Below are 24,418 nucleotides of genomic sequence, written 5' to 3' on the forward strand. Positions count from 1 at the left end.
CTTTGTCTGATGGTTGGGGCTTTCTGTCTAATATTGGAGGCTGTTACATTACACTGTTAAACAGCTTGAGATAACTGTTGTTGTCTGTTGGGAATTGTCACTTATAAGTAAAGTTATATTGAATGGATGTAAATGGATAGATGTTATTGTATGTGACAAACAGGAAAATGATTTTCTTTGTCGTTTTGTGTGTCTGCAGTCTGTCAGGATGTCTGATCACAGAGGAAGGCTGTACTTCTCTGGTCTCAGCTCTGAGCTCCAACCCCTCCCATCTGAGAGAGTTGGACCTGAGCTACAATCATCCAGGATCCTCAGGAATGAAGCTGCTGTCGGCTGGACTGAAGGATCCAGGCTGGAGACTGGACACTCTCAGGTATGGAGAGGATGGCTGATAGAGGAGGAAGAGCTGGAAATATTTCCTGTGTCCTTCACTCACTTCCCGTTGGCTCATGTGACATGAACTGACCAGAAAGGGATAACAATGTCTGATGTCCCTAGGGAGAACTTCTCCAGAAGCAATTTGTAGATATCTCAGTATACTTAACATTATTCTTTGTGCAGAGAGGAAGTATCTATCCTAGATTAAAACAATCACTGGAACCAGGGGAAACTGTTAGGCTAGGTTTATTAAAAGAATGTACTGACTGACAGCCTATATAGGTCCAGACCAATACCCTTGCCTGTTTCTGGAAGGGTCTGACAAAGAAAGCAGCCAGTGCTTGTTACCAGCTGGAACCAGACGCGAGGAATTGCTGGATGCGTAAAGTATTGCTGTCTTTTGGAAAGTGCGTATAAAGACCTGATTAAAAAAAAGTGAAGAAAACATCAAAGACTGAGTAGAAGAAAGTACTACTACTACTGCAGTTTTCTGCAAGTTATCTATGTACAGGAAACATGGCTTAAACCAAGGTTATATATGTCTTGATGCATGCTCAATTACCCAGGTAAGTAAATCCCAAAAGGGTGATTCTGATCATATGTACATAACGTTTTCAAGGGGAGAAATGTTTCATCACTTATTCAAGTGACTTCTTCAGTCACAGCTGACTGCAGGTTTCCGCAATCTTATAAACAATACATTTGCACAATAACTGAGACTAGTCAATTAAATCAAAAGTGGGGTGCAAGGTCAGTTCCTTGATCATTAAAATGCAAGTGCCATGACTATTCATCAACAACCGCTGATCAAAGACCACTGATCAATGGCCATGAGTACCATTCACACAGAGTTGGGGAATGGCTGCAATCACAGCATTGTAAGATGGTGAAAGATGTAGCCTTAGGCCCCCTCCTCGATTCAGAGATTGTTTTTCCCTATTCACGTAAATGGCCTCCTTGACTCAGCACCCTGTCCAGGATGTGTACATCCTCGTTATTGAAAGAGTGTCAACTGGCCTGTAGGTGTAAATAGACTGCATAGTCTTGGTCTGACGAGGTGGTTCTTCTGTGTTGTGCCATCCGCTTTGCCAGAGGTTGTTCCCCTGTGGTGGCAGATTTCTTTTCTCATGTATTAATCCCATATTTTAATCATATCACATTATTAATAGTAATAAGCTCTACACACACAGTGAGGCCATTGTAATGGGAGACGTTAAACAGATAGTGAGACTCCTTCTGCTTATCAGGGACATAACTCCTTAGGTGACAAGCAGAAAAGAAGGTCATAATTCTCTCTGTGAGGGAGGTGGTTTTAAGGATGGGGCAGAAGGTATAGGTCATGTACAGTAACCACCCTGACACCAACAGGAGAAAAAACAGGAAAAACAGCTGACAGCAAAGGCAGGGAGGTGTCCTTTGCAGCTTAAACAGAAGAGGAATATAAAGATAATGAAGGTCATAGTTTGAATCAGTCATATTTCATTCAATACAGTGGTGTACTCACAGATCCAGGATTAGTCAAAATCATTAGCAGTTTGATCCACGCATGGATTGAAGTATATTTGTGAAGATGTTGGACTATTCCCTTATCTGTGTGTAACAGTATGTGTATGATGAGAGCCGTGTAATGTTCATGTGTGCATGCTGACTGTGCTGGTCTGACCCTCCTCCTCCTTTCAGGGTGGAGCCTGCTGGAGTCCGATGGTTGAGACCAGGTCTGAGGAAGTGTAAGTGTGTTTTTAATGGGATTCATGAAAACCAAGCAGCACACATTCAACCATCTTCATCATTCTGATGTCAGGAGTCATCATCAAAGTGTCAATCAATGAACAGATGATGGATCAATAACAGCAGCTGGATTGTGTTTGTTCTCTCCATCAGATTCCTGTCAACTCGCAATCGACACAAACACAGTACACACAAACCTCCAACTGTCTGACAACAACAGGAAGGTGACATGTGTGAAGGAGGTTCAGTCATATCCTGATCATCCAGACAGATTTGATTTTTATCCTCAGCTGCTGAGTAGAAATGGTCTGACTGGTCGCTGTTACTGGGAGGTCGAGTGGAGAGGAACAGTTTATATATCAGTAATTTACAGAAAAATCAGAAGAAAAGGAGGCAATGTTGACTGTTGGTTTGGACTTAATGATCAGTCCTGGAGTCTGAGGTGCTGTGATGATGGACCTCATTCTTTCTGGCACAATAACAGAAAAACATCCATCTACTCCTCCTCCTCTTTCTCTAACAGAGTAGCAGTGTATGTGGACTGTCCTGCTGGCACTCTGTCCTTCTACAGAGTCTCCTCTGACACTCTGATCCACCTCCACACCTTCAACACCACATTCACTGAAACTCTTTATCCTGGGTTTACAGTCTGGCATGGTTCCTCAGTGTCCCTGTGCTGAGTTGAGTGTAAAGAGTGTCCTCCTGTTAGAGAAACACTCTGACTTTTGAACAGAGTTCAGTCTGTACATGTTTGTCTCTTTCACTCAGAAACATATTTTCAGATTCATGGATTCAATCAGTTGATGTTTGAAACTGTTCTAAACGATTCCTTGTAAACTTCTTCCTCTTCAGTCCTCTAAAGATGGAAGCTCCCATTATTCCAGGATCCACATGTTGGTTAGTTAGTTGTTTGATTGCCAGCCGAGCCTCCTGTGAGGAAAAGCCAGTGGCTGCCAGTGATGTAGCTGACTGTCTAGGATCAATGTCAGTTTCACTGAATTGTAACTTCAGTGGCTGTTTACTCCAATACAGTCACACGTGTTAGCATCGTTTAGCTAAAGTAGTCCTGAAGCAGCTTCAGTCCTCACTGATCACATGACTCTGGTCACCTCGATTCAGTGTTTCTAAAGCAGTGTGCTGGGTTTTTAAAAATACGTGGCTGCTGCCTGATCTTGGGCCCACAGAGGAAGACGACTCACTCTTCTTCACTTCCTCCTTAAACATGTGGAAGGAGAGCAAAGTGCTGCCAGACTCTTATTTATGACAGGAACAGAAGAAACCACAGCAAACTGTTCCAGTTATTCATCTTCATCACAATCTATTTATTTATTATGGTGTCTTCAGTCTGAGGGTTTGAAGTTTCCATGTCTGTGTGGTGGGAAGGCTGCTGGTTAAACTGGGACTCACTGTTTAAAGCACTGGGTGCTCATAGAGAGATGCTCCATGCGTCCCAGTACAGACTACAAACATGGTGGAAACTTAGCTTTGATATCCACACACACTGCATGTCTGTGAGCAACTGTGATGAAGATGTGCAGAGATCTGTGTCCAAACAGGAGAAAGACTGTAAAGACTCTGTGCTTCTAACAGCCTCTGTTAACATATGTGAGGCTGTTTGTTGTTGCTGCCATGGAGCTTTTCACTGTTTGGGTCAGCAGGTCATGTGATCAGGTGTGTTCTGTGAAAGCTCGACGATGGTTCAGTGTCAGGGTTTGTTTGCATTCATCAATAAATATCTAAATAAATCAAAGACTCCATGTTTTATCTTTCATCATGTGACCTCTGCTCATCCATCTCTGTGTAGATCAGGATACATTTAGTTCATAATACACGAGTCAGAAAAATCAGAGTTATTACCTGTAATAAATGTGAAAGTAAAGATTCCTTCAGTGATAACCAGGCAGGACTGAAACACATCCAAGCTCACAGCTGTCACCACGGTAATAGCACCATCCATCCACAGGTGAGGGGAGGAGCAAAAAGAGGGACTTTCACCATTTTATACTAAAAACACTCAACTAATATTTCTAATATGAAAACAAATAAGCCCACATTAATGTGAGCATTTATTAAATAATAATAATAATGATTTCCTCCTGATCTCACTTACATACCAGAGAAAACTGTGGTGTATATTGTACAGCAAAGCAGTCAGCAGCACAGAGACCAGTGGATACACAGTCTATTCATCTTTGGATAGATACAATATATAGCACAATATTGAATCACAGAGACACACTGTGTGAGCTTCCACAGATACACTGAGGTCAGTATCCAGAGTCCTCCTGGTGTTCCCCCTCAGAGACCCGTGATCAGCACAAACACATTCAGTTAGACGACAGAGTCCAGCTGCAGCTAGAATCAGCTCCCCTCTGTGAACAACAGCACAGCGTCAGTGTTTCACACTCAGTGAAAGGAGAAAACACCAGAAGAACACCATGTGTGCTACGTTTCCCAGAACAGACGACAAACTGCACAAATACAGAGCAGCACGTGGAAGGACCTGGAGCTGCATTTAAAGAGAAAAGACAGCGTGATGTCCTGTATCGACAGGTGGAAGGAACCAAGTCCTCAACTGAAACACTCGTGTTTGTCCACAGACAGGAAAGACACCAGGAAACTTTCTCAAAGAAGTGCAGCTCATGGATAACACACTTCCTGTCAGTCAGAATGAGGCTGGAGCCAAACACAGAAAGGTGCTTTTGTCCAGATGAGCCCAGAGAAGAAAGACAAGTTTTCACAGACATCAGAACCTCAGAGAGGTGAAACATGAGGTTGGAGTCCTCGTCAGCATCCAGAAGAGCTGCTGTGAAACCCTCAGTACTCATGACAGACTGATGGCACAAACACATCATGATTCAAACATAAGGACAAACATGGAGCTCCTGATCCTCCTGCATGAGAACAAGCTGACATGACCGCTGTGTCTGAGAGTGTCTCCCTGTCACAGTGACAATAACACAGCTGCTGATCTGAGCTCACAGTCATTAAACTGACCTGAGGTAAGGCCTTATTTTAATACAGTTACTGCATTCATTTCTGAGATTAAAGCAGTGAAGAACACAGTCTGTAGGTGAGGAAGAATTTAGTGAGAGCAGATGTTTGGATGGAATTCCTCCAGTTAACAGCTGGAACCATTCCATCTCGATTGTTGGGCTTGTTGTTGGGGTTCCTAAAGAGCTCAGAGTGGACAGACCAAGGTTATTCTAATGAATCAAAGTCCAAACCAAAACTAGGAGTCAAAAACATTTTCATTAACTTCAATAAAAATCCAAAGATTAGAGAAAGTGAACCAACAACGAGTCCTAGTACAGTCCCAGCACTGAAGTCCCTGCTGCTCTTTATACTGGATGTGCTGCATCACTGACTGACAGCTGATGAAGAGTCTCTGGAAACACTCGTGTATCTCCTCTGCTCTTCCTCCTTCTCTCTGCAGGTGAAGGCGATGATGGTAAACAGGACGGTGTGTGCTGAGTGAGGAGCAGCTGTGTCCTGATGATCCAGAGAGGTTGAAGCAGCAGCAGCTTGTGTGTAGAGACGCTCTGACTGGGCCATGTTACTGCGAGATGGAGAGGAGAGCTTCATCCAGCAGTGACTGTCAGATGCATGAGAAGAAGTGCAGATGACTGTCAGTGCTGCAGAGTGAACTGCTCTGAGAACAGCTCCACTGTCAGACACAATGTAGAGTCCAGCATCATCCCTGTGTGTCCCTCTGGATCTGACAGAGGATCATCAGTGTATCTGGACTGCTCTGCTGGACTCTTTCTGACACTGGCTTCAGACCCTCCTGGATCAAACTCACCTGGAAAGGCTTTCAAGCACCTCTGAATAGATCTGAATACAGAATATATTTGATATATACTGTAGTTGTACTGTAGAGTTAGATATTGCAGTTTGTCTCTTGTAAATACAGTCTGTGAGCAGCTATGAGCTGAAATATCTTTCTAGAAACACTAAATGTTTTCACTCTTCTGTTAGTTTTTCATATATTTACTGAACATTAATATTGATTCCACCTGTCTCACCAGTCGATCAGGTTAAAATGATACATGAAAAAAGTTAAAATTTTCTCACAGGTGGACTTTTTCATGCTTTTATACATAATAACAGGACACATGTTATCTGACCACAGCTGTAGTTTCTATGCTGCACGTCTTCAATCGTTTAGATAACAGAGGCATCAAGTGGTTTAGAGGGAGAACTGCAGGAGGTGGAGGTGTGTTTTCACATGAAAAACCTTTTTTTATTATTATCTTTTTAGGCATATGTGCAAATATATGCCAACACTAATTTAAATGTCACAAATCCAGAGCTGAATAAAAGCCAAACCAAAAGCGAGGTATATCATATCTGTATATATTTTGTCGCAGCAGCAGCAAAGACTAACTGGAGACAGTCAAGATTCCTTTGCTGAACTACTGAATGCACAATGTGATGGAAATAGTCCAATAATAGAATTGTACATCAGACAAAGCTCTGTGAAATGATTTCTCTGTCTCCTCAGATGTGATCCGACTCTGCCAACAGGAGCTCAGATCTGCTAAAATCCCAGTCTGAAGCTGCAGCCTTGCAATCCTCACTTTCATTCATCCAATCAGGCTCGCTTCAGGTCTTTAGATCAAGAAGATCAAAGTAGAAAAAGTAGAATTGAGATTCATTGTGTGTTTACTGGGAGTGTGACTATCAAGAGCATCAGTGAGCACAGAGCATAAAGATTGTGTTAACATTACAAAGTGACTCCCTGATAATGTGCTGCACTGCAAACAGGAAACATCACTGATGCTACCTGCAGTGATGGGAATAACGGCGTTACAAGTAACGGCGTTACTTTTTTCAGTAACGAGTAATCTAACTAATTACTATTCCTATCGTTACAACGCCGTTACAATTACTAACAAGAAAATGCAGTCCGTTACTATTTTTCAACAAACAGATAGTTGAAGCTGTGTTCAGCTTACCGCATCTTATATCAGTTGCATGGAAGTAGCTGTAAGTACGCTACAGCTTTAAGCAGCTGCGCACGCTCCCGCGGACGGTAATCACGATTACTTTCTAGCACAGACCTTCCCAAAGTGTGGGGCCCGCCCCTAGGGGGGGGGCGCGGTATGAAAAGGAAATTAAAAAAAACAACAACACTTGGACACTGCTAGCACAGCGCGCCTCCACAAACGCAAATCAGGAGATGAAGCATAGCTGAATATGTTTCCAAACCAACTTCATTCTAAGCCAAAGACTAGAAAATATGGTGAAGCATATCTTCCCTTTGGTTTCACCTGCACAAGTGCCAAGGTAGGTCTCCCCCTGCAGAATTGGTTTTCCCTTTGTCGGGAGCATGCGCTGGGCTCTTCAAATCATGGACAAACAGTATCCCACATTCTTGATTTTTAGTTCACAAACACAAACCAGAGTCATGATAAACAATATATACGCTGCGTTTTTTTCCTCAATAGTTTCGTCACGTTTACTGTCTAAGGACAGTGCAGCAAACATTCTCTGCTTATGAGCATGAAAAAAAAACCAAAAAAAAAAAAACCGGGAAGTTTTAGGAGTGACGGCGAGAGAGAGAGAGAGAGGGACAGCAGAAAAAGAGAGAGAGCGAGTTTTGAGATGTGAGAGATTTGTGATGTTTAGTGTGTTTGGAATGTGTAGTTAATGTGTTGTCTTGTGTAGTTAGTGTGTAGTGTTGTGGATAGTTTTGTGTTGTGTGTCAGAACAATGAGGCGACTGCTGTCTCCAGATAGAAAACAGGAGTGATACACCTGCTTTATTGATGACATCTGCTTTATTGATGACATCAGCTTTATTGATGACATCAGACTGAAACAGGAAGTTGTGCCAATGTTTCAGCTGCGTCGCCCCGACTTCAGTTGGCCACCAGATGTCGATGTTCTCTGTGAGATCGCAGGCTCGAAGCTTTGAATGTTTTTGGGTCCAAGTTGAAGGAAAGCCTCAAAGCTTCATGAGGCTTCACCTACACATCACCAGCCAAACATGTTTCTGCACATTTCATCAGCCTCCCCTCAATAAGGCTCCATTGTAACCTCCATTTTCATCCAAGCTGATGTTCAATGTGAAACATCCGGATTAAAGCAGTCCAGGAGTCAGTGTTTCTATCACTTTAACTCTCAGAGGCACTAAAAGGGGCTTTGAACCACATGGCTTTTCTCTGCAGCTCTATGGGAGCTGAGAGCAGGTGGGACAGGTGTGTGTGTGGGCGGGGCATCTGCACACCTCTGACAAAGTTTCATCTTTAAGTTAAAGTGTCTGCATTTATTAGATGTTCAGTAGATGTTTTTTTTTCAGTTTTGGAGAAAACAATGAGTTTTCTCTCCATTCACTGAAACAGCCAAAAATAAATGTGATCTTATTGGAAGGATTACTGTCATGCAGATGAGACAGAAACAGACTGACTCATATCAGCAGACAGAGGGCACCACTGCACTCTACATTCATTCAATGGTCTCCATAGAAACCGTCTCTGCTTTCAAGCAGAGCATCAAACAGGCAGGCAGAAATGTCTGTCCTCTAGTTTCTACTTTCAATAGAAAATGTAGAAATGCTTGATTCTAATCTGCTGCCGAGTCTCTTTCACACTGCTGGAAACACAGAACACCTGTTCAGCCAATCACATTCATTTATCTTTGATCACAAACTGCAGTGATTTCCACGTCTCCTTCATCAGGCTGTGGGACAGTAAGCTTTAATGTTTCAGTGGATCCACTTTAAAGTTTCACAGCTCTAATGTGCAGCTGTCACCTTAGAAATAAATAGCAGCACTGAGAGCGCACTGGGCCCAGGAAGACACAGCTCACTGTCTTTAACAGTATATTTTTCTGCACTTGTTTTATGGGAATTTCTCTGGAACACGTGTTGATCAGAATTATCTATAGTCTGGTATAATAAGCAGACTTGTCTGAGCTCAATGGTTCTGCTGCTGTTTAGATGATTTGAGGCATTTACAGCTCTATAAATGTATCACTACTCAGAATCACACACCGTCTGTTTTTAAACCATGCAAAAGTGCTGTGATTGTAAAAATCTGTTTCCATCACAGTGTCCTCCTCTTAGTGAAACAGTCAGAGTGTTTCTCTAACAGGAGGACACTCTTTACACTCAACTCAGCACAGGGACACTGAGGAACCAGGAGACAAGGACATAAACATTTGTCAGGGACAGTTTCCTCAGCTCTGTCACCATCAGACTCCTGCTGTAGAAAAATGAAAGCTTCATTAATGAAGAAAAAATAATGTGTAAAATCATTATGAACTCACCAGAACATTTGACACATTAATATTGGTAATGGAAGGAAATGACTACTTACACTCAAACTGGAGTAGTGCTAATGAACCATCAGTTTGTTCTGCTCCTGTAACTCACAGTAGCTGTGTCCACTCTGTCCACACCTGCTGCTTCATCACCACCTGAGAGCATGGTGTTACAGCCTCTGTGGACAAGGATGGCCTTAACCCTGGAGAACCCATGGGGTCAGAGCCGACCCCATTGGTTTACTAGGGAAACAATGGGGTCAAATTTGACCCCATGGGTTCTCCAGGGTTAAAGTGAGGATCTAATGCTGATGCAGCTCGTCCTGAAAGGAGAGTTTGCACATTGAGCATTTACGACCAAATTGGTCGCACTCTAGAGCCCTGTTAATGCATGCATATTATTAAAATTTAGGCTGTAATGGTTGTATTGATGTATAGCAACTTAAAATGCTCCCAAAAATGGCTCTACAACATGTAAAAATATAATATAAGCTCTGGTGGACTTGGTTCTATGGTAGGTCTTAAAGGGTTAAAGCAGTGTACTTAATTTCTCCACACTATAGGCCTATTCATGAGAGAGAAATGCACTAAAAATTACCCTCTAGGGAAGGGCGTAGATTTCGTTTTGGCATTGGTGGGGACGAATGCCATCCATCCATCCATCCATCTTCATCCGCTTTATCCGGAGCCGGGTCGCGGGGGCAGCAGCCTAAGCAAAGAGGCCCAGACCTCCCTCTCCCCAGCCACCTCCTCCAGCTTATCCGGGGGAACACCAAGGCGTTCCCAGGCCAGCCGAGAGATATAATCTCTCCAGCGTGTCCTGGGTCTGCCCCGGGGCCTCCTCCCGGTGGGACATGCCCGGAACACCTCACCCAGGAGGCGCCCAGGGGGCATCCTTGTCAGATGCCCGAACCACCTCAGCTGGCTCCTTTCGATGTGGAGCAGTAGCTGCTCTACTCTGAGCCCCTCCCGGATGGCCGAACTTCTCACCCTATCTCTAAGGGAGAGGCCAGCCACCCTTCGGAGGAAGCTCATTTCTGCCGCTTGTATCCGCGATCTCGTTCTTTCGGTCACTACCCACAGCTCGTGGCCATAGGTGAGGGTAGGGACGTAGATCGACCGGTAAATTGAGAGCTTCGCTTTTACACTCAGCTCCCTCTTCACCACGACGGACCGGTGCAGCGTCCGCATTACTGCAGCCGCAGCCCCAATCCGTCTGTCGATCTCCGGCTCCCTTCTCCCATCACTCGCGAACAAGACCCCGAGATACTTAAACTCCTCCACTTGGGGCAGGAACTCATCCCCGACCCGGAGTGGGCACTCCACCCTTTTCCGGCTGAGAACCATGGCCTCAGATTTGGAGGTGCTGATCCTCATTCCCGCTGCTTCACACTCGGCTGCGAACCGTTCCAGTGCGAGCTGGAGGCCCTCACCCGATGGAGCCAACAGAACCACATCATCTGCAAAAATCAGAGATGAGATTCTGAGGCCACCAAAGCGAAAGCCCTCCGCCACTTGGCTGCGCCTAGAAATCCTGTCCATAAAAATTATGAACAGAACCGGAGACAAAGGGCAGCCCTGGCGGAGCCCATCACCCACCGGGAACGAGTCCGACTTATTGCCGGCAATGCGAACCAAGCTCTTGCAACGGTTGTATAGGGATCGAATGGCCCGTAGCAATGGGCCAGACACCCCATACTCCCGCAACACCTCCCACAGGACACCCCGAGGGACACGGTCGAATGCCTTCTCCAAGTCCACAAAACACATGTAGACTGGTTGGGCAAACTCCCATGCACCCTCAAGTATCCTGGAGAGGATAAAGAGCTGGTCCAGTGTTCCGCGACCAGGACGAAAACCGCATTGTTCCTCCTGTATCCGAGGTTCGACTAGCGGATGAACTCTCCTTTCCAGCACCCTGGCATAGACTTTCCCAGGGAGGCTGAGGAGTGTGATCCCCCTGTAGTTGGAACACACCCTCCGGTCCCCCTTCTTAAAGATGGGGACCACCACCCCGGTCTGCCAGTCCACAGGTACTGCCCCTGATCTCCACGCAACATTGCAGAGGCGTGTCAACCAGGACAGCCCTACAACGTCCAGAGCCTTCAGGAACTCGGGGCGGACCTCATCAACACCAGGGGCTCTGCCACCAAGGAGTTGTTTAACTGCCTCAGTGACCTCGCCCCCGGAAATTGGCAGGTCATTCCCCTCATCCCCAGACTCTGCTTCCTCCTCGGAAGACGTGTCAGTAGGATTAAGGAGGTCCTCGAAGTATTCCTTCCACCGCCTGACAATTTTCTCAGTCGACGTCAGTAGCGCTCCGCCAGCACTATACACAGTGCAGGTAGAGCACCGCTTTCCCCTCCTGAGACGCCTGACGGTTTGCCAGAATCTCTTCGAGGCAGTCCGAAAGTCTTTTTCCATGGCCTCTCCGAACTCCTCCCACACCCGAGTTTTTGCTTCAGCCACTGCCCGAGCCGCATTCCGCTTGGCCTGTCGATACCTGTCGGCTGCCTCCGGAGTCCCACAGGCCAACCAAGCCCGATAGGACTCCTTCTTCAGCCTGGTGGCTCCCTTCACCTCTGGTGTCCACCATTTGGTTCGGAGATTACCACCGCGGCAGGCACCAACCACCTTGCGGCCGCAGCTCAATGCAGCAGCTTCGGCAATGGAGACGCTGAACATGGTCCATTCGGACTCAATGTCCCCAGTCTCCCTCGGAATGCTGTTGAAGCTCTGCCGGAGGTGTGCGTTGAAGATCTCGCGGACTGGGGCCTCTGCTAGACGTTCCCAGCACACCCTCACTACGCGTTTAGGTGCACCAGGTCTGTCCAGCGTCCTCCCCCGCCACCTGATCCAACTCACCACCAGGTGGTGATCAGTTGACAGCTCAGCCCCTCTCTTTACCCGAGTGTCCAGAACATATGGTTGCAGGTCTGCTGATATGATTACAAAATCGATCATCGACCTACGGCCTAGAGCGTCCTGGTGCCACGTGCACTTATGGACACTCTTATGTTCGAACAGGGTGTTCGTTATGGCCAAACTGTGATTAGCACAGAAGTCCAATAACAAAGCACCGCTCGGGTTCAGATCAGGGAGGCCGTTCCTCCCAATCACGCCCCTCCAGGTCTCGCTGTCGTTACCCACGTGAGCATTGAAGTCTCCCAGCAGGACAACAGAGTCTCCAGGTTGAGCACCCTCCAGCACCCCCCCCAGGGACTCTAAGAAGGCTGGGTACTCTGAACTGCCACTCGGCGCATAAGCGCAGATGACAGTCAGGACCCGTTCCCCGACCCTAAGGCGCAGGGAACAAACCCTCTCGTCCACCGGGAAAAACCCCAACGTACCGGCAGCAAGCCGAGGGGATATTAGAATACCCACCCCAGCCCGCCGCCTCTCACCAGGGGCAACTCCAGACTGAGACAGAGTCCAGCCCCTCTCCAGGAGACTGGTTCCAGAGCCCAAGCCATGTGTAGAGGTGAGCCCGACTATATCTAGCCGGTACCTCTCAACCTCACGCACTAACTCAGGCTCCTTCCCCACCAGAGAGGTGACATTCCATGTCCCTATTGCCAGTCTTGGCAGCCGGGGGTCAGTCCGCCAAGGCCTCCGCTCCTGGCTGCCACCCGGCACACAATGCACCCGACCCCTATGGCGCCTCCTGCGGGTGGTGGGCCTGCGGGAGGATGGGCCCATGTCTCCTCTTCGGGCTGTGCCCGGCCGGGCCCCATGGACTAAGGACGAATGATTCAGGTTTTTTTTCCTTTTTGTCTTTGCTTCTTGATAACAAAAGGAGAAATGTACTTGCCTACATATGCTATTCTACATGCTTTTAAATCATTTAAAATTACAATTGATTGTCATGGTCCTGGGCCATGTGGGCCCAGTATTCTTAGTTCTTTGTATTCTCGTATTTCGTTCCTTATTTAGGCCATGTCTTCTGAGTTGCCCTGTTGTGTTGTTCCCTAAGTGTTTTTCCCTTCATGGCTCTCTCCCCCCTGTGTGCCCTCTATGTATTGATGAGCCCTCGTCTCCCTTTGTGGTTGTTTCATGTTTCCCCAGCCCGTTATGTCTGTGTTTTCCCCGTGCTCTCTCTCCTCCTGTCGGAACCTCTGTGCCTCTACATGTCATGTTCAGTTCACCCCGCCCTGTCTCGTTATGATTATCAGTGTCACCTGTGTTCCCCGTGTGTGCCCACTTTCCTCGTTTTCCCTCTGTGTATTTCTGTCTGAGTCTCCCTCTGTTCGGCGTCGTGTTCTCCCTCATGCCGTGTGTGGTTCTCCCCGTGTCTTCCAGTATATGTTACTTTAGCTTTTCCCAGTTTAGTGTAGTTTTGTATTGCTTTTTGTATCATCGTTATTGTTTATCACTTATCAGCAATAAAGCTGCATTTTGAGTTTATCCCCCGTGTCTGTGAGTTTGCAATTTGGGTCCTCCTCCTGCCTGCCACACGGCCGATCCATGACAGAAGAACACGACCACGATATGGACCCAGCGACTCCTGGCAGAGACGTAATACAAGCGGTGGAGTCGTTATGCTACCAGTGGAGCCGAAGCTCTAGTGAGGAGGAGAGGGAGGAGTTACTTTCCTCGTTGGGGACAAGCGTCACGGTTTTTCCCTGGTTATGGGAGGCGCTACCCCCTCTGATCTCGGACTTCCTCCGCACCATCCTCCCAGCCTGCCCTCGGCAGCATCAGCGGTCCGGTGTGCGGACTGCGTCACCACAGCCCTGTGGCCGCGCAGCCTCCCCTCCGCCTGCTGTGAGCATACAAGTCGGCACGCTGAGGTTCGCCACGGCACCACACTCCTCTACGCTGGCGCCGTCCCTCTACTCGCCGGTTTCCACTTCGCTGTCGCAGCTCAGTCGTTCACCCTCACCGCCTCGACCGACCTACCCGTCTTCCGCTTCCTATCTGGCACGGATGTGGTCAGAAGACGAGGAGCCGGTCGCCACAGAAATCGAAGTTTCATCCACGACCACCTCAAAGAGGAAGCGGCGTTCGCGTCGCCGTCGCCCAGCGCTACGGCATGTTTCGCCCTCCAACGAGCCACACGAGGATGCGGAGGAGGTCATGGATTTCGACCTGGAGGAGCGGCAGCGTGCAGCATGCGATCAACTGGATGAAGAGCTCCGGTGGAAGCCGTGGCTAGCTCCTGACTATGAGGAGATCTTCCGGGGAACCCGCCTGGCTCTCGGGGGTCCCCTGAGCTTCCAGGAACTCTCATCTACCGCTCCATCAGCACCCAGTTCACCAGCCTCTGCGACGCCGCCCGGCGCGCATGAAGCGCCGTTGTCTGGTTCATCGGGAGCTGCAGTCAAGAAGGAACGGCGTTCACGCCGCCGTCGCACCACCCCACAGCCGGACATTCGGACTCCTAATTTACCTGCTGTGGTGAGTGAGGACTCTGTGTCTTTTCCAGACATTATGACTGTTCATTCAGGAGCTGTCTTTTGTGTGGCGGATGTCAAAGCGAGCTGCTTATCGCCTGTGCAGCTACCAGCAGTTCAGTTAGCACCCTCGCAGCCACCCTCAGTTCAGTTAGCTCCCTCGCAGCCACCCTCAGTTCAGTTAGCTCCCTCGCAGCCACCCTCAGTTCAGTTAGCTCCCTCGCAGCCACCCTCAGTTCAGTTAGCTCCCTCGCAGCCACCCTCAGTTCAGTTAGCTCCCTCGCAGCCACCCTCGGTTCAGTTAGCTCCCTCGCAGCCCTTCACAGCTCAGTCAGCTACCCTCCTGGAAGCCCCCGCTGCCTGGTATTTTCAGCATCGGCATCTTTTCCCGTCAAGATTTATCGCTAAATCATTCGATCCTCCCTTAAGAGAGAGACTGCATCCTCGCTGCCTTCACCCCAGTACACCAGTGTCACCTGGGTCTCCAGTGTCACCCCCAGTTCAGTCTCCAGTAGCTCCAGTGTCACCCCCGGTTCAGTCTCCAGTAGCTCCAGTGTCACCCCCGGTTCAGTCTCCAGTAGCTCCAGTGTCACCCCCGGTTCAGTCCCCAGTAGCTCCTGTGCCGCCTGTAGCGCAGGCCCCAGTAGCTCCAGTGCCGCCAGTAGCGCAGGCCCCAGTAGCTCCAGTGCCGCCTGTAGCGCAGGCCCCAGTAGCTCCAGTGCCGCCCTGTAGCGCAGGCCCCAGTAGCTCCAGTGCCGCCTGTAGCGCAGGCCCCAGTAGCTCCAGTGCCGCCTGTAGCGCAGGCCCCAGTAGCTCCAGTGCCGCCTGTAGCGCAGGCCCCAGTAGCTCCTGTAGCCCAGTCCCCGATAGCAGTACGGTCCGCTGGTCAGCTTAACATCCAGCCAGGGGTCTCTAATCTCTCTGGCTCTGCATCAGCTCCTGCTGGGAGCTCGGATGAGCTCATCCAGGACTCCGCGGCTCCCACGCCGCCATCTACCTCGTCAGCTGGAGGGTCCGAGGGGCCCGTTCAGCCTCCTGTCTCCGCTGGAGGGTCCGAGGGGCCCGTTCAGCAACCTTCCTCGTCAGCTGGGGGTTCAGTCCTGGATCAGTGGTCCAGAATTTCTCAGTAAACCTGTTGGTCACTGGCCTGTAGGCATGAATTGTGTATCTGTCCATTTGGAAGCTGAACCAGAAATAAAAGGGGAGGGCCTGATGTGTGCAGCTGTGCTGAAAGAAGATGTGTGTCCCACTACTAAGCTGCTGTTGTACTTCTCCAGCTGGACAAAATTAAAAAGGTGTGTGGCATGGATCCTGAAAGTAAAAGAAAAACTTAAACTGCAAACAAGGAAAAGACAGAAGTTGCTGGGCACGCACTGTGGAAGTCAAATATGTGTTAAGCAAGAGGATAAATGGAACACTCTGCTCAAAACTGAGGATTTGTCCAAGGCTGAGGAAGCTATAGTGAGCTTTGTGCAGAGAAAACATTTTGCTGATGAAATGAGAGCCCTAAACTCTGGCACTGTAAGGAAGTCAAGTCATCTGTATAAGCTTGATCCTGTAGTTGCTAATGGTGTCTTGAGAGTGGGTGGAAGACTGAGCAAAGCGGATTTACCTGAGGAAACAAAACATCCTGCAATTTTGCCAAAAGAAAGCAATGTTTCAAAGCTTATTCTTCAGCATATACACGAAAAGATTGGTCACAGAGGAAGAAATCACATGCTTTCAACCCTTTGCCGTCAATACTGGATCCCTCATGCTAATTCAGCAGCTAGAAAAATAATCAGAGATTGCATAGTGTGTCAAAGACAACGGCAAAAGCCAGGTGAGCAAAAAATGTCGGATCTTCCTATTGACAGAATCTCAGCTGATCTTCCACCATTTACTTATGTTGGTGTTGATTATTTTGGACCAATAGAAGTAAAGAGAGGCAGGAGTCTTGTTAAGAGATATGGAGTTCTCTTCACATGCCTAACCTGTCGTGCAGTCCACCTTGAGGTGGCACATTCTCTTGATACAGGCTCCTGCATTAATGCCATCAGGAGATTTATCTGCCGCAGAGGACAGGTCAAAGAAATCCGGTCAGACAATGGAACCAACTTTGTCAGCTCAAATCGTGAGTTAAAACAAGCTATGTTAGAGCTAAACCAAAGTAAAATCCAAAAAGGTTTAGCACAGGATGGCATAAAGTGGACCTTTAACCCGCCCTATGGGGCCCATCATGGTGGAGTATGGGAGCGCTTGGTGCAAGAAATAAAGAGAATATTATACTCTATCACAAACCAGCAAGTACTAGATGATGAAACCTTGCATACAGTTTTTTGTGAAGTGGAGGCTATACTGAATGACCGCCCAATCACACCTTCTTCTGACGATCCTAATGATGTAGAAGCTCTTACTCCAAATCACTTGCTCCAGTTAAAAGGCAAACCTGTGCTGCCACCAGGTTTATTTAAAAAAGAGGATCTGTATCTGCGAAGACAATGGAAACAAGCCCAGTATATTGCGGATCTATTCTGGAAAAGGTGGGTGAAAGAATACCTTCCTATGTTGCAGGAACGACAGAAATGGAACAAGATTCATAGGAACTTTTGCACTGGTGATGTTGTGCTTGTTGTTGATGGAGCTGCACCAAGAAATTCTTGGCCCAGTGGCCGCATCACTGAAACCATGGCCGATGCACACGGAGTAGTTCGCCGTGTTAGAGTTAAGACACGAACAAATGAGCTGGAGAGGCCAATCAACAAAATATGTTTCCTGGTGGAGGCCATCTAGAGGAAACAATGAATGTTTGCCTCCAACTGAGCCAAGTTCTGGAACCTCTGGCTCTACACTTACACTGACACTCACTTTGCCCTACACTCCATTATACAACATACACCTTTTTTGAATACACACAAAGCAAACACATGAACATCAGAGACTTGAAATCATAGAACATTGACCTTTCCTTTTGTTTGTTTTTTAAGAAGACCTATACGGATGGACTGCTGAAGAAAATTATTGGTATTGCATTTGGTGATGGCCACTTAGAAAGAATTAATTCATGTTACACAGGAATTAGGGGCCGGAATGTTGTGGCCATTTTTGTTGAATGTTTTTAGAATGCAATTTGTATTCATTTTTTGTTTTTTCCTTGAAGGTGTAAGAATTTACTGATCTTAATTTGTAATTAATTTTATTGGATAAGCATTTGAAAAGTGATTGGTTTATTAGTTTATGGACCCTCCCATTAATTAAGAGATTAAGAGCACCCGGGATGGGTGTGGTAAAGAGGTTTTTTGTTTTGTTTGCCAAATGTCAGATGGGGAGACGGGAGGGTTAAAAAATGATTTTGACCACTTTTGAAATTGTTAAAACAAATTAAGTTAACTTTCATTTAAGTTTAAGTTTTAAGAAGTTATTTGGCTGATTTCTGTTTGTATTTTTTTTTTTCTTTTCACGAAATAAACGGCATATGATTTTTAAACAATGAGTCAGAAGTGCGTTCCAAAACAAACCTCCCGTTGCCACCGACGGCCTTTCCTCGGATTCTTTTTTGTTTGGAAAGTAAAAGGCCGCAACATGGGTTTTATACACGAATGATTCAAGTAGTATCTTCATTTTGTAAGAGGACTCTTTTAGATGAATAGAATGGGCAATCGGAACACCTGGTTTGGCTCTTTGGTTATGGAGTAAGACTGCTTTAAAGCTTCTTTATGAAGAATCAATGAAGAGTTGCCATTAACCCTTTAAGACCTACCATAGAACCAAGTCCGCCAGAGCTTATATTATATTTTTACATGCTGTAGTGCCATTTTTGGGAGCATTTCAAGTTGCTATACATCAGTACAACCATTACAGCCTAAATTCTAATATTATGCATACATTAAGTGCATAGTAATTACATAAATTGCAAAAAAGTGCAATAAACTACAAAAAAATTGAAAATCGTTTTTGTTTTTTTTTAACATATATTTCTAGTTAGAGAAATTTAAGAGGCTTATCCCTCAAAACTGTAAATACAAAAAAGTTGCACAAAATAGTTTCCCACCACAGGAAATTTATTTTGAGTGTCTTCATAGTTTTATTTTTGAAATACACCAATTTCTATACACTGTTGGAAAAACGAAAATAAATATTATAGTGCAAATTTGCAAAAAAGCAGCATATGCATCAAAATAAACTATTTCCAGCAGTGCAATATGAGTCCTAAGCATCCCAGAAACGACACAGAAAGTCATAAAGTCAAACATAACTTTTAAAAACAGCAGTATAAGCTCGTGAGGCCTTGATGAGATTCTACGTGGCACGGAGAACAACAAAGGACGGGCCGCTCATCCGAGGCGCAGAACAAAGAAGCGCCGGGGGAAATGCGCTGGTATTAGGAACAGACTGAGACAGCAGGCGCATCGCGCACCACTGCCCAGTATCATACTGGCCAATGTACAATCCATGGAGAACAAGCTCGATGACCTAAGAGCAAGGGTCACCTTCCAACGTGACATGAGGGACTGCAACATTCTGTGCTTCACGGCTGACCCCCACCTTGCCGGACCAGGCCGTAACTCCGTCGGATTCATTCTTTGTGCTCCGCGCGGACAGAACGGCAGAGTCGAACAAAACCAAAGGTGGAGGAGTGTGTTTCATGGTAAACAGAAAGTGGTGTGATGCCAGGAGCATTTCTACTCTCTCCAGCGGCTGCTCGCCACACCTGGAGTTCCTTTTTTTTTTTTTTTTTTTTTCTTTTGCCTGTCCCATTTGGTTCTTTAGCCATCAGAATTGTTGTCTGAAGACCAACAAGGATACCCAATGGATTTACTTTGCCAAATGGATCTTCGTGGCATTGCCGTATTGGTCCATTTGGTCGATCTTTGTTTTTATTATTTATTATATTTTATTTTCAGATGTTACAGACGGGACAGACATCAGTGAGGGATAGGAAAGGGAGAAAGAAAGAGGAAGGAAAGGAAAAACAGAAGGGGAGAGGGACAGTGAGAAAGGGGGGGGAGAAAAAAAATAAAAATCTCCTGGATCACCTGTTGAGAGAAGAATGGAAGACAAAAAAAACAAAGCAACATACTAAACACAACACCATCGCATTAATCTAGCTAAGTGTAAACAGCAGTATATACTAAATATTCAATGTTGTTGTGCAGCACGCAGGACAGATGTGCTTCGAAGTAGTAGCCAAGAAAGGTGTAATTTAAGTCTACGAGCAGTGAACACCCGTGTGCATACCTGTGTGGATCAGCGTGCTTGTATTCCAAAGGTTTCTCCATGTAACGATCTGCTAGGGAGTGTGGGGGGGGGCCACAGCCCCGTCCTCCAGGGTATGAAGCAGGTATGGAGGAGATCAAAACTCCAGACATCCAGAGGCCCCCAGAACACAAGAGACCATGGAAAACCAACAGAGGGGCAGCCGCGCCACTGTCCCACACTCCACACCTGGAGTTCCTGAGCATTAAGTGCCGCCCTTTCTATCTGCCCCGTCATTGCCACGGTGGTCTACATCCCACCCCAAGCGGACACAGGTATGGCTTTGTCCGAACTACATGATGTGCTGAGCTCGCTTCAAAACAAGGACCCGAGCGCAGCCCTCATTGTAGCAGGAGACTTTAACAAAGCGAACCTCAGACAAGTCATGCCAAACTTTTACCAGCATGTCTCGTGTCCAACGAGGGGGGATCGAATTTTGGATCACTGCTACACGCCATACAAGCAGGGCTACAAAGCTGTCTCACACCCGGCTTTTGGGAAGTCTGACCACAACGCCATCTTCCTCATTCCCCAGTATAAAAAAAACATACGGAGGGAAGACGTGACCACGAGGGAGGTAAAACGGTGGACTGCCCAATCAGAAGCTACGCTACAGGACACACTCAACAACGTCGACTGGGACATGTTCAGAGCATGCGCAGTCGACATCAACGAGTTTACGGAAGTAGCAGTATGCTTCATCAATATGCTAGCGGAGGAGATAATCCCCACTGCGAGAGTCACCACATTCCCAAACCAGAAACCGTGGATGGAAAGATCGATCCGCTCTGCAGTAAACGCCAGGACCGCCTCCTACAACGCGGGTCTCGCCACTGGCGATATGAGCGCCTACAAAGCGGCCTCATACGGCGTGCGGCGCGCGGTGAGAGATGCCAAACGCCGGCACCGGGAGTGTGTGGAGTCCCGCTTCCACCAGGGCGACACGCGGAGTATGTGCACGGACTACGCACCGTTACGGACTACAAAACCAGGGACACTGCGCCGATCAACGCCGACTCTGCATTCACCAACGAGCTGAATCAGTTCTACGCCCGTTTCCAGGTTAGCCAGGCGGCTAATGCTATCTACCGCCTGACTACCGAGGACAGTGACGTCATCAGCGAGAGACCGGTGACCAGCATCGCGGAGCATGACGTCCGAGCGGCATTGAGGAGAGTGAACACAAGGAAAGCGGCGGGGCCAGACGGCATCACCGGCCGTCTGCTGCGCTGCTGTGCTAGCAGGTGTGTTCACTTACATCTTCAACGAGTCCCTGGCGAAGTCTGTGGTCCCCACATGCTTCAAAAGATCCACCATCATCCCTGTGCCCAAGAACAGCAAACCCTCATCCCTGAACAATTACCGGCCAGTTGCACTGACCTTGATAGTAATGAAAGTGTTTGAGAGGCTGCTGAAGAACATCATCTCCTCCTCCATCCCAGACACCACAGATCCGCTGCAGTTCACCTACTGACCCAACAGATCCACAGAGGATGCCATCGCCCACGTCCTGCACACCACCCTCAGCCACGTGGACAAGAAACAGGGTAACTATGTGAGAATGCTGTTTGTTGATTACAGTTCAGCGTTTAACACAATAGTGCCCTGCAGACTGTTCACAAAGCTCAGGGATCTGGGACTCAACAGCCGTCTGTGTGCATGGGTGTTGGACTTCCTCACTGGCAGAACTCAGGTGGTGAGGGTGGGCAGGTGCTTCTCCAACAGCATCACCATCAACACAGGAGCACCACAGGGATGTGTCCTCTCGCCACTGCTCTACTCCCTCTACACTTCAGACTGTGTGGCCACCCATGGCTCCAACACCATTGTGAAGTTTGCTGACGACACAGTGATGTTGGGTGCCATCTCCAACAACGAATGGGCGGCCTACATGGACGAAGTGAAGAATCTGGCATCATGGTGCCAGGACAACCACCTCCAGCTGAACGTCGGCAAGACCAAGGAGCTGGTGGTGGACTTCAGAAGGAGTCAGCACAGAGACTACAAGCCCATTATCATCAATGGAGCTCCAGTGGAGAGGGTGCAGTCCTTCAAGTATCTTGGTGTCCACATCTCCTCAGACCTGACATGGGCTGCCCACATTCAGGTCCAGACCAAAAAGGCTAGGCAGCGCCTGTATCACCTACGACAACTGAGGAAGTTCAGGGTCTCTCCAAAGATCCTCAGGATTTTCTATACAGGCGCTGTGGAGAGCATCCTCACACAGAACATGACATCGTGGTTTGGGAACAGCTGTGTGAAGGACCAAAAAGCTCTCCAGAGAGTGATCCGTACAGCAGAACGCTGCTGCGGGATTGCTCTCCCGCCGCTTCAGGTCACCTACACCAGGAGATGCCGGACTAGAGCAGCGCAGATACTGAAGGACCCGTCCCATCCTGGCAACAAACTGTTCCAATTTCTGCAATCTGGTAGAAGGTTCCGCATCATCCGGGCAAGGACAGAGAGACTCAAGAGGAGCTTCTATCCCCAAGCCATCCAGGCCCTAAACACACACACCCGCCCTCTCACATCATCTATAATTGACTGAGACAGGACTCTCTTCCAGACACTAAACCAAGGCACAATGTACATTTCAAATTCATTTAATTTTAAATATGTTTATATTGTCTATCCTGTAAAATAGTCAGATGTCTATTCATATTAATGTACAGAATTCACCTGCTTGCTGCTACTACTGCACATTCACCCAGTGTATATACACCATATATATATATATATATATATATATATATATATACAGAGATGGGCAGTAACGCGTTACTTGTAACGCGTTACTGTAATCTGATTACTTTTTTCAAGTAACGAGTAAAGTAAGGGATTACTATTGCAAAATCGGTAATTAGATTACCGTTACTTTCCCGTAGGAACGCTGCGTTACTGCGTTACTAAAACCGTGATATTTTTTTGCGAGAATGTCTCATGACAGTGACGTAAGCAAGTGCGACGTTGGTGACAGCAGCTGTGTGCAGATCAACAATGGATAATATATCGAGTGCGGGAGAGAGTATGAGCGTGCAGCGTTTAAAGTGTGGAAGTACTGACCTTACTTTGAGTTTGATTCCATAAAAAGTGACAAAAACATTAGCGTCCATCGTGCGTGGGAAGAAAACTTCTTTTTACAGCGAAAAAAAACCCTAAACTTCCGAGCAAGCACCGAGTAGCTACGACGTGATGGGAAACTCACAGAGACACTCGCGCGGATTCTTCAACTGACCGCAGCACACCTACACCAGGGTAACCCTCCGCCTACCCTGCTCCTGCTTTACAGGTGAAAATAGAGCAAAAGGACCGCTGAGTCTTTGACTTTATTTATTTTCTGCTGTGTTTTACTTGCATCTGTTTGAAAGAGTGAGTGAAAACACAAAAAATATTTTATTTTATGTGCTGGAATGTGTAGAAAATAGGTTTAAATGTTAAACTAATTTATTCAAGTCAGAGAATGTTGCATATAATTAAATGTTTTGCTTGATGCATAAAGTTAAAAGATTAAAACTGATAAAACAAGTTAAAAAAAAGAGACTTTTCCATTTGATTACATTTTGTATGATGGATTATGTAGAAAAAGTAGAATTGGGCTGAAAGATCTATCACTTTATCACCTCTTCAGGTTGTAAATCGTGTTTTTAAAAAGTAACTAAGTAACTAAGTAACTAAGTAATTAATTACTTTTGAAAATAAGTAATCAGTAAAGTAACGGGATTACTTTTTGGGGGGAGTAATCAGTAATTAGTTACTGATTACTTTTTTCAAGTAACTTGACCAACACTGTATATATATATATATATATATATACACACTCAACAAAAATATAAACGCAACACCTTTGTTCCTGCTCCGATTTGACATGGGATGGACATAAAGACCTAAAAGTCACTCCAGATACACAATATTATCATCCCTCCCAAACATTGTTCACAAATCAGTCTAAATGTGTGATAGTGAGCACTTCTGCTTTGCTGAGATAATCCATCCCACCTCACAGGTGTGCCACATCAAGATGCTGATCTGACATCATGAGTAGTGCACAGGTGTACCTCAGACTGCCCACAACAAAAGGCCACCCTGGAATGTGCAGTTTTATCTCACAGCAAAATGCCACAGATGCCACATGCATTGAGGGAGCATGCAATTGGCATGCTGACAGCAGGAATGTCAACCAGATCTGTTGCCCGTGCATTGAATGTCCATCCCTCAACCATAAGCCGTCTCCACAGGCATTTCAGAGAATATGGCAGCACATCCAACCGGCCTCAAAACCGCAGACCACGTGTAACCACACCAGCCCAGGACCTCCACATCCAGCAGGTTCACCTCCAAGATCGTCTGAGACCAGCCACTCAGACAGCTGCTGGAACAATTGGTGTGCATAACCAAACAATTTCTGCACAAACTGTCAGA

At 46.9% G+C, this 24,418-nt stretch overlaps 1 protein-coding gene across 1 annotated transcript; it reads left to right on the forward strand.

Moving 5' to 3' along the window:
- Window positions 1-2,282: 2,282 nt before the first annotated feature.
- On the forward strand, window positions 2,283-2,786 carry LOC113017605 (stonustoxin subunit beta-like; the record flags this gene model as incomplete). The annotated part of the gene is made up of 1 exon (XM_026160747.1): window positions 2,283-2,786. A coding segment is annotated over one exon (504 nt), but the record flags the coding sequence as incomplete, so codon positions are not given.
- Window positions 2,787-24,418: the final 21,632 nt, after the last annotated feature.

This window comes from Astatotilapia calliptera, unplaced genomic scaffold (assembly GCF_900246225.1).
Source record: "Astatotilapia calliptera unplaced genomic scaffold, fAstCal1.2 U_scaffold_16, whole genome shotgun sequence".
NCBI classification, from domain to species: Eukaryota; Metazoa; Chordata; class Actinopteri; order Cichliformes; family Cichlidae; genus Astatotilapia; species Astatotilapia calliptera.